The sequence below is a fragment of the Tamandua tetradactyla genome, chromosome 10, assembly GCF_023851605.1.
Source record: "Tamandua tetradactyla isolate mTamTet1 chromosome 10, mTamTet1.pri, whole genome shotgun sequence".
Classification (NCBI taxonomy): Eukaryota; Metazoa; Chordata; class Mammalia; order Pilosa; family Myrmecophagidae; genus Tamandua; species Tamandua tetradactyla.
In genome coordinates this window covers 94,799,049-94,810,399 of record NC_135336.1, presented here as the reverse complement: position 1 = coordinate 94,810,399, position 11,351 = coordinate 94,799,049, and the positions used below count along the sequence as shown (strand labels likewise).

At 43.4% G+C, this 11,351-nt stretch overlaps 1 protein-coding gene across 1 annotated transcript; it reads right to left on the bottom strand.

The window, feature by feature from the left end:
- Window positions 1–1,602: 1,602 nt before the first annotated feature.
- On the bottom strand, window positions 1,603–9,259 carry KCNE2 (potassium voltage-gated channel subfamily E regulatory subunit 2). The gene is made up of 2 exons (XM_077117676.1): window positions 9,121–9,259; window positions 1,603–2,763 (listed from the first exon to the last, which is right to left on the bottom strand). Exon 2 carries the CDS (start codon window positions 2,749–2,751, stop codon window positions 2,380–2,382), a length of 372 nt encoding a protein of 123 aa, XP_076973791.1. The 5' UTR covers window positions 2,752–2,763; window positions 9,121–9,259; the 3' UTR covers window positions 1,603–2,379.
- Window positions 9,260–11,351: the final 2,092 nt, after the last annotated feature.

Here is an 11,351-nt window from a genome sequence, read left to right as displayed (position 1 = left end):
CTTCGAGCAGTGCACCTGGTTGTTCATTTTGCTTGGAAGGAAAACTGGCCAGAGGTGCATTTGTATACTGACTCATGGGCTGTTGCTAATGGTTTGGCTGGATGGTCAGGGACTTGGAAAGACCATAATTGGAAAATTGGTGACAAAGAGGTCTGGGGAAGAAGTATGTGGATAGACCTTTCTGAGTGGGCTAAAAACATGAAGATATTTGTGTCCCATGTGAATGCACACCAGAGGGTGACTTCAGCAGAGGAAGATTTTAATAATCAAGTGGATAAGATGACCCGTTCTATGGATACCAGTCAGCCTCTTTCCCCAGCAACTCCTGTTATTGCCCAATGGGCTCATGAACAAAGTGGTCATGGTGGTAGGGATGGAGGTTATGCATGGGCTCAGCAACATGGACTTCCACTCACCAAGGCTGACCTGGCTACAGCCACTGCTGAGTGCCCAATCTGCCAGCAGCAGAGACCCACACTCAGCCCCTGATATGGCACCATTCCCCGAGGTGACCAGCCAGCTTCATGGTGGCAGGTTGATTACATTGGACCACTCCCTTCATGGAAGGGGCAACGATTTGTTCTAACTGGAATAGACACATACTCTGGATATGGGTTTGCTTTCCCTGCACGCAATGCTTCTGCCAAAACTACTATCCGTGGGCTTACAGAATGCCTTATCCATCGTCATGGTATTCCACATAGCATTGCTTCGGATCAAGGAACACACTTCACAGCAAATGAAGTGCAGGAATGGGCACATGTTCATGGAATTCTCTGGTCTTACCATGTTCCCCATCATCCAGAAGCAGCTGGATTGATAGAACGGTGGAATGGCCTTTTGAAAACTCAATTACGGTGCCAACTAGGTGGCAAAAACTTGAAAGGCTGGGGTAATGTTCTCCAGGAAGCTGTGTATGCTCTGAATCAGCGTCCGCTGTATGGTGCTGTTTCTCCCATAGCCAGGATCCATGGGTCCAGGAACCAAGGGGTGGAAATGGGTGTGGTGCCACTTACTATTACTCCTAGTGATCCACTAGGAAAATTTTTGCTTCCTGTCCCTGCTACCCTGAGTTCTGCTGGTCTACAGGTTTTAGTTCCAAAACGGGGTGTGCTTTCTCCAGGAGAAACAGCAGTGATACCACTGAACTGGAAGTTAAGATTGCCACCTGGCCACTTTGGGCTACTTATGCCTCTGGATCAACACACCAAGAAGGGGATTACATTATTGTCTGGGGTAATTGACCCTGTCTATCAGAAGGAAGTAGGACTGCAACTACATAATGGAGGTAAAGAAGAGTTTTCTTGGAATATAGGAGATCCCCTGGGGCATCTATTAGTACTACCATGCCCTGTGATTAAAATCAATGGAAAACTGCAACAACACAATCCAGGCAGGACCACTAATGGCTCTGAGACTTCAGGAATGAAGGTTTGGGTCACGCCACCAGGCAAAGAGCCACAGCCAGCTGAAGTGCTTGCTGAGGGGAAAGGGAACATGGAATGGGTAGTGGAAGAAGGTAGTGATAAATATGAACTTCGACCACGTGATCAGTTACAGAAACGAGGACTGTAATGCTGTTTTGTTTGTGTTGTACTATTTAAGTTGTAAGATATCAAGTTTAAGAATGAATGTTGCCCAAGGATTTGCACCCTATTCTGGAGAGATTTAATGTGTTTCCAGTTATATGCAGGACAGTTGAGTATTGTCAGGTAAAAGAAAAAAAATGTGTGCTTATTTGTTTTCATTTGGAAATTAAGTATGGTCTAAGGTGATATATATATATACATAGGTGCCAAGTTGACAAGGGGTGGACTGTCATGGTTAGGGACAGGTGTCAACTTGGCCAAGTTGTGGTACCTGTTCATCTGATTGGGCAAGCGCTGGCCTGTCTGTTGCAATAAGGACATTTCATAGGATTAGGTCATGATCACATCAGCTACATCCACAGCTGATTCCATTTGTAATCAGCCAAAGGGGAGTGTCTTCTGCAATTAGTGATGCTAAATGCAATCATGGGAAGCCTTTTAAGGAGGACTCAGAGGAGACAGGTTCCATTCCTGCTTTGGCTGGTGAGCCTCTCCTGTGGAGTTCATCCAGGCCATCCATTGGAGTCATCGGCTTCGCAGCCTGCCCTGTGGATTTTGGACTCTGCGTTCCTACGGTCACGTGAGACACTTTCATAAATTTTATATTTGCAAGTGTTCCCTGTTGATTCTGTTTCTCTAGAGAACCCTAACTAATACAGGGTACATAATCAATCTACCACAGACAGCAAGAAATTTGACTTCTAAGCAATGATAATCTAGATTTACTTCATTACTCTGGCATCTCTTCATATCTGGATGTCAGAAGTTGGCTTTGTGTCTTTCTTGCTTATCAGGGAGATATTTTGAACTCTACTGCACCAACATTCTCATGAATGGTGGCCTTTGATTCTTCCAGATTCAGAATTTGGCTTTTATACTTTATGCGCCAGTCCTCCACGATATACTGGTGGTAGGGGTCATTGGAGTGTTCTTGTCTCTTGGATTTCACTGTACTCACCAAGATGGCAACAATGATAAAGGAGAACATTCCAATCATCACCATGAGGTACAAGATGACATAATAGAAGTTCTCAGCATCCACTTTGGCTTGCAGGGCTTCCTGTGCTGCTGTCGTGTTCCTGCGCCAATTGTCCATATAAGTAATAAAAATCCTCTTGAAGGCATCTTCCAGTGTCTTCGTCAGATTGGATAAAGATGGCATATTCCTCACCTGCTGTAATTTAAATGATAAAATAGGTTATCCAAGTTAAGAAAAGAAGTTAAGAAAGCAGATCCTTTCTGCATCTGTCTTAAGGGAGGGATGAATCTTTTGTTATTCTCTAAACTGACTTTTGTATAATAATTTGAGTGACCTTTTTCCCAGCTCCTGGAGGTAAAGTCTAAACACTTGCAATTGCCCAAGTGAAAGAAGCATCTTTATACATTGATAGACTTAGGGTGGGGGCTGGCCAAGCTGGAAAAACCAACCATGTGATTAGTGAGTTGGGGCTTTGAGCCAGGTTTTATCAGCACAACCTTTGGGAAGAGGAGGGGCCTAGGGAGTGAATTTGATGATGTGGATCTTGATTCAATCAATCATACCTACATAATGAAACCCCAATAAAAAAAAGACTCAGGACGCCAAAGCTCAGGTGAGCTTTCTGACTGGTAACAGACTTTGATGAACCAAGAGGGAACACATCCTGAATCCACAGGGAGAGGACACTGGAAGCTTCGAGTTTGAGATCCTACCAGACTTTTCTCTATGTATCTTTTCTTTTAGCCCCTTCTTATCTGAATCCTTCTTGGTAATATAAAACTGTAATCTTAGGTAAGGTGCTTTTCCGAATTCTGTGGGTCATCTAACCCATTACTGCACATAAGACTGGAATTAAATAGATCAAAATGATAATAGTGAGTGGTATACTTAAAAAACATGTTTTTTGCCTTCTTTATATTTTTTTTATGTTCCAAATTTTCATCAGTCTTGCATTGCTTTTCTTTTTAAATAGATCCGTAACCTCACAGTAAGCATAATGCCTTGTGCATAACAGGCATTCAATAACCGTTAGTTGAATGAAGCAATGACTCACTTCTGTTTCCTGTTTTTAGAGAATCTTAGAGTATTAAGACATGATATAGGGAAGAAGGTTGCAAGGGATGTTGACAGACTCTCCAGTTTGTTCCATCTCTATGTTTAGGCAGTACTTTATCCCAAGTACCCTTAACTGATGAGCATTCATGTCCATATTTGAAAGAAGTTAAGTCATGCTTAGAAATAGCCAGACAGATTGTATTTTTTTAATCTTCTCCTCTCCATCCTAACTGCCACTCCCCAGGCCACCACTGCCTCTCACCTAGCTGATACTATGCAATGCAATACAACCCCCCAAACCTTATCCCCAGGGTCATACCTGCCCCTCTCTGCCCTGCACAGCAGTTAATGTCTTTTTAAAGAGAGAACTCGGATCCTGTCACTCCTTGCTTTTCAAACGATGCAATAGCTTCCCATTGTTCTTAAAATAAAATCGAGTTTTTTAAACAGATCTTTCTTGATCTGATCTGAGCAGGTCCCTGACCACGTTCCCTATTGTCCCTTGCTCACCACGATTGGGTCACATGGGCTTTGCTCCAAGTGAACAAACCGTCTTCCTACCTCAGTGCTTTTGTACAGTTTATTCCCTTGACCTGAAATACGTTTGTCCTTTTGCCCTTCTCTTCCCCCTGCTACCTCCTCGTCCTTTAGGTTCCAGTTTAACTGTCACTTCCTCTTGGGAGAATTTCCTGACCCCTATTCCAGACTACCACCACTGTTCTCCAATAGCCTTTTACTCTTTTTCTTCAAAGACTTCTTCACAATGTGTAGTAACTATATGTATATATCCTGTGCGTGGGTGTGTGAGTGCATGCACGTGTGTCTCTGATCATCAGCAGTCTCACTGTTCCCTTAAATTGTAATCTCTGTAAGAATGAGGCTCGTGGGCTTTATCTGCCTCTGTGTAGCTAATGTCTAACACAGGGCTTACCCGGTGGACAGCACTCACGGGTGTTTGAGGAATGAATGAATGTGTCAGGCACTGGAAATGCAGCCATAACAAATATAGGAAGTCCATCAGAAGCTCCGTTAGTGGGAGAGATGCAAATAAATGGCAATGCGATGAACAAAAACTTGTATCCAGCATGAACAAAGGGATAAGGGAACCCAGAGAAAGGAGGGGCAAATGAGATATAGCAAATAAATGGAAACGAAACTGAAGAAAATACAGCCAGTAAGTGACCCTGTGCTCAGCAGGAATCTGCAGATCCAAAATCTCAATAGAAGCCCAATGAATGCAGCAGATTTTCCTACCTACCATTCTAAAAGCAGCACCCCCTTCTCTTTCACATCTTTCCTTTCCTTCTAAGGAGAGAGAGGTTTCACATCTCCCCACATGGGAAAGGGCCACAAATAAAGTCTTCTCCCCTCAGAAGGCATTTTCCCAACTTTCCCTCCCTAACATTTACTGCAAATTATGGTAATATATTTTCTTCAATCTGACGTTTTAAGTCTGTGATTCAAACACCTCTAAGATCTTCCTTTCCTTTTCCCTCCATGCAAAGCCTGGTGGACTGGAAAGAAATTTCACAAAAGACAAGCTTTCCAAAGTACACCCCAAGCACATTTGCAACAATTCAGCACAGATGTGCAGATTTTCCTCCTTCAAAAACAGAGTTCATTGTGAAACAGTCTAGGGAAGCCAGCTTTAATCTGACTCTAAATATCATCACAGGCTCCTTAACCCTTAAAACAGATGTGCTCTACTCTTCTTGTTTCATCTATCATAAGACACACACGTACACACACACACACACACACACACACACACACACACACACACTATACTGTCACAGCTCATGTTACAAATATGATAGAGCAGGATAGATTCCGGTGTGTTCCCACCTGCTGTTTCTGCCAACTCTTAGCCATATCGCCATCCAATGAAAATCTGTGTGACTTGGCCAGCTCACTTAATTTCCAGCTACACCTTCAAGAAAGAGTTTGGTTTTCTTTTGTGAAGCCAAATTGAAAAGTGGGTAGAACATAGAGATCACGACACAAGGTTCAGGAAAGCTAAGTTTATAAAATAAGGGGTTGACAGTGGCAAGGCTATGGAGGGACATTTGGTGTGCCAGAGGGTCATGAACAGCTGGGAAGAAGGCAAAACAGAGAAGCAGAAGAAGACAACTTCTTCCAGGTAGAGATGAAATTCTCCTTTAATGTTCTTTCCAAGACATTGTCAAAATTGGAATCATTTTAGTGATTTTGGTTATGGGACAGAGTCACTTTGAAGAAGTTCAATGTGTGCAGTGGAGCTCCCATCTTCCATCTGGGTTCCCCCAAGTTGTAGAGTGTTTTGTATTCCTTTGCCCCCCCCCTTTCCCTCCCAGATATCTCCTTGGCTGAGCCTGGAATTCCCACACCAGTTATTCCTATGAGTAAATGAAGCAAGTAAAGTTTCCCAACATTATATGGGAAGAGAAGTGGGATGGAAAAGGCCACACTACTTGTCTACACCCCTTCTGAGAATATTTCAACACATCAAAGTAACCAGTTAGCCTTCCAGCCCAAGTGAAAAGTCAAGGGCACTGCCGGACTTGTCCCTCGCCTCTTCCCTGGACTCTGAGAGAATGGGGCACAGGAGAGGAGTTGCTTTCATGTTTAGCAGGATAATCCCATAGAATGTGTCAAGGAAAGCCTTAAGATGTCAGGGCTGGAACAGGAAGGGATCCTGTGTTGCTCTGCAGAAGTAGAACAAACTACAGTTTCTACAGGATAAAGGGGTCAAGTATCCCATGCCTAGGAGTATTCTCTAGTAGTTTTAGAAAGTCAGCTCAGTTGTCATTTTGTCCACAAGGCTCTTCCTGGCCTCCTCAGGGCTGGGTTTAGAGATCCCTTTTCTGTGCTCCCTTGGCAAACTAGCTATGCTGGTTTGAAAGGATGTATGTACCCTAGAAAAGTCACAAAATCCTAATCCCATTTTGTAAAGGCAGCATTTCTTCTAATCCCTATTCAGTACTGTATGTCTGAAACTGTAATTAGATCATCTCCCTGGAGATGTAACCCAATCAAGAGTGGTTGTTAAACTGGATTAGGTAGAGATATGTCTCCACCTATTCAGGTGGGTCTTGATTAGTTTACTGGAATCCTATGAAAGAGGAAACATTTTCAAGAAAAAGGGATTCTGAGAGAAGCAGAGAACAACAGAGCCACGAGAAAGCCACGACAGAGAACGCCACAGAATCACGAAGCAGAGAGTCCACCAGCCAGTGACTTTTGGAGCTGAAGAAGGAAAATGCCTCCCGGGGAGATGGAGAGGAAGCTAGCAGATGATGCCGTGTTCACCATGTGCCTTTCTAGTCAAGAGAGAAAAACCCTGACCGTGTTTGTCATGTGCTTTTCCACTTGACAGAGAAATCCCGTACTTCACTGGCCTTCTTGAATCAAGGTATCTTTCCCTGGTTGGACATTTCTATAGACTTGTTTTAATTGGGACATTTTCTTGGCCTTAGAACTATAAACTAGCAACTTATTAAATTCCCCTTTTTAAAAGCCATTCCATTCCTGGTATATTGCATTCTGGCAGCTAGCAAACTGGAACATAGCTCTTCCCCCTGCCCCCTTCAATTACCCATTTACTGTGCTTATACTCACAATCGCTCCATGAGACTGGAATTATTACCTCCATTTTACAAAGGAGGAAACTGATGTTTAGAGAGCTTGAGTAATTTGAATCCTAATTACATGAGGGTTTGACCTGCCAGAGAGCAGGGGTTGTTTTATCATCTTTCAATCCCAGAGCCCTGTACAGCAATTGGCTCATTGCAGATGTTTATTACATGTTTGGTGAATGAATGAATGAATGAATGAATATTCCTCTTGTGCACTGTGGAATTCAATTGGAAACTAAAAGACTAGTGATTCTTAATTTATTTGGGTCTGGGAATGGGGGAAAGGGAGGGTGTTTGGCAAAGGTTCCCACAGATTCCTTGAAAAATAAAATAAAATACTTTGATTTTATTTTTCCCCAGAAAAGCATGTATATGTACATGTGAAGCTCTACATTCAATCACAGGGAATGCCTGAGCTCCCCAAAGCCCATCTGAGACTATCCGACAGCATGTCTTTGAGATGAGGGACTCCCGCACTGAATTCCATGGGTATTGTTCAGGTTCTTTTCCAGGTGTGGGCATGGCAGCCCTCCTTGAGCCCGTAGAGCTGAGCAGCCAACGCTGCCAACTGTATGTTCTGCTTTTCTAAAGTGGACAAAACCCCACTGCTAATCAGATCAAGAGGTACTTTTTTTGATACAACTTAATCATGGAGCTGATAAAAAGGGACTATGGAGAAGAAACACTTAAGAGCTGATCCAGGTCCAGGCCGAAAAAGTCGAGGCCAAGAGCAGTTCAGTTTTTGGACACTTTGACTGCATGAGACATGGATGAATAGTTGGTTGCCTGTTCCATAACCACAGGGTGAAACCAGAAAGGAAATCAACAAATCACAGTGTGAAAGTAATTTCACTGATGAACATTATGTGGAAACATTCAAATCACGAGTAAGTCACTACTGATTTCATATTCCCAAAATAAGAGTTTAACTGATAGACAGCAACCCCACTTGTATTACATTCTCATCCCACCTCTAAGTCAAATACCCTAATAGGCACTGACATGAATAAGTTAGGGTAGGGATTATTTCTGTTCTCTTGAGCCCCATGAAATTTCCATTTGTATAGCTTAACATCGGTCAAGATTGGCAATTTCATATGGCTCGACCTAATACACAAGGACTTACATCCTCAAACAATGGTTCTTGCTGAGTCACAGAACAGGATGTGCTCCTAGAAATCATTTAGGCCGGCTGGCTTGCTCATTTGGCTGGTGGGCTAATAGTCCAGAATCACCTGTCCAAGAACAAGGGCTATCAAGTTAATCACTAGAATCCAAGTCACTCAGGCTGGCACCCAGCACCCACTCTGTCCCAGCCAAGGTGACATATTACAATAACTCCATTTCCACCACCAGTGGCTCGTCAGCTCAATAGGTTAAAAGAAAAATCAAGACCATGGTTTGAGCTTACACCCATCAAATAAGCTGTGCCCAGTCACCAGGCCACAGAGTGATCTCCTCATTCCAGCTGTCCCTGTCACAAATGTGTAATTCATAACAAGGTCACTCTGGGCACTTGAAGACAGAAACACCCATTTGACCCCAGAGTCCAAAGTTCTCTTTCCTTGAAAGATGGTGGTTCATTGGCCTAACCTGGGCCGAAAAAGGCAGCAGTCTCTTTCATTTCTATAACAAGAATTGCAAAAGTTACTATTACCTACATTTAGCATGAATTACCCATAAAAGACTTTCAAAATTCCATGCAAAGTCAGCTGCTCAAGAAACGAGTAAGGAAAACATTCCCCTTCCCTATCCCTACCCCAAAAAAGGCCAGGCGATATACCAGGAAAAGCATTCCTTTTACAATTTTCTGGAAAATGAAGCTAAATAACTTTGTTACTTAATTCTCCAGAAAAGTAAAGAATTTGCATTAGTAATTTACCTCTGCAGTGCCTGAGTAGTAGAGATTCCTTGCTGCAAAGCCAGGCTGCTCTGAACCCTTCTTGCTGGTATTAGCGAACTCTTCAGGGGTTACACATAAATCTCATCCTGCCAGGGACCTTCCCCCTTGGAGCCAGCTAAGCCCTTGCTAAGTGCAGTCTGCAGTCTTAGGCTTTTATGAACCCAAATGTTTAATCTAATCTGACGTGGAAAGTTAAATACTGACTGCCAGTTGGAAATTAACCTTGGTGCCTGCCGGGCTGGGCCTGTTCAGAATTTGGCACTGGCATAGGTGGCACGAGTTCGCTCGTTAGACCCTGAGATTCCAGCTCCAGCCCAGGCAGAGCAAAGTGAGCATCTGTCCCCAGGAAAAGTCTTTGCTGTGGGGCAGCCTCAGTGGACCACCCCATTTGTCACCAGAACTCTGCCTGCCCAGAGATGAATGCGGCCATCTCCAGATGGTTGGTGTTGGCAGGGGAGAAGTCATTGTGATTCCAAGCAGGTTCCCTGTTCTGACAACCTCCCCAGAAGTCAAATGTTGTTTAAATTTCCCTTTCTGGGACAACTTCAAAGAAGCAATAGCAGCATCGTTGTCTTGTAAAGTAGAAACCACTCACAAAGGTACTGAGTGAAGGAGAAGGAAGCAAGTCCAACAAAATATGTAACGATCTACAAAATGCTAGGCAAACTCTACCTACCCAAAGATCCTTTTCTATCGTGCTTAGAGTCCTCAGGATTGGGCAGGGTAGATAATTAATAAAGTTAGCATATAGGAAGCACTTATCACATGCCAGGTTCTTCTCCAAGAGTTTTTGTTACAATAATCTCATATAATCATTGACACAACCCCATGTAGAAGGTACTATAAACTCTACAGCTGATGAAATCCAGGCACAGAGAGGTCAAGAGGTCAGGATGATATAGAGGTGAAGCCAGGATTTGAACCCCATCAGAATGGTGCCACCAAACCTACATACAATTCAAATCACTCCAGGCTCATAGGGCTGGCCATGGGCTGCAACTCAGGCTGCAGCTATGTAAAAGGGAATGTCACAATTTGATTTTCTCATTGAATAGTGCTCTGAACAATGTGATTTCAAGTACACTGGGTGGCAAGAGGTAGATGGTTAGGATTCAAGATGGCCCACTAATTAAAGTTAACATAAGTTCTAAAGAAGTGCAAAGCTATCTAGAACTGTGCACCAGTTTCATATTATACCATTTGTCTCAATGGATTGGCTTCGTTTAACAAGACAAGTAAAACCTAACGAGAAAGGAATAGTGTGATAGTCCAATGGGCTGAAAATGCCTCCCTGGATGGTGTGAAAGTAGCTCTGTAGATATCCAAGCAAGACAGATTCAAATGACCCCCTGGGAAATTCCCCTGGGGCACTGCCCCACCTGCTGGTGGTAGCAAGGAACAGAAGCCAAGCCTCCTCACTCCTAAAGCAGCCTGGCTGTTGACCTTCAGGTCTTAAATTCTCCTAGCACCAAGGCAAAGAGCATTGAAACAGCGTGAAAGTCTATACTTTTGGAATTAAAGGGAGAACTGGGAGGCAGTAGATCACGGATTCCAAGAGCATGACTTTGGAGGTTGACAAATGATGGCCTGAGTCCCCATTCTGCTCTGTGACTTTGAGCACATTATTTAGCCTCTCTGATCCTTGGATTCTTAATCTGGAAATGGAGGTGTAGGAGTCCCTACTTCATTGGGTTGTCATAAAATCTAAATGAAATAATGGTATAAAGCACTTAGTAAAAAAAACCTGGCTTGTACACTGTGCATATCCACTTTTGTCATTTTCTTTAAAAGAAATAACCAAGAAAGCATAGCTGAGAAAAGCTGAGTTCAACAAGACCTAGCCAAGAAAGAGAATGTTCTAGCACTGGCTAACGAATCACTTCTTAATGATTTACTTTTCAATTGCTCTTACCCACAGTCCTGCTACACAATTCACACAACTTGGGTAAGATGGGGACCTGAAGAAATGGCTGTAGAAGCAGAGTGTAAGAGGGCCCACGTGTCGTTACTGGTTGAAGAAGAGGGAGAGGGGAAAGAGCTAATGGGTCTAATTCTAATGGGTCTCCATGACAGGCTTCAGTCTCCTTCCTCTCTGCAGAGACGTCCACAGGGTGCCCACCATCCTGATAATTCTCCTCACCCCTGTCCTGGGCTGGAATCCCTCTCTTCCTCTTTCTTGAGAAGGGGACCTAAACATTTTTACTCTGCCA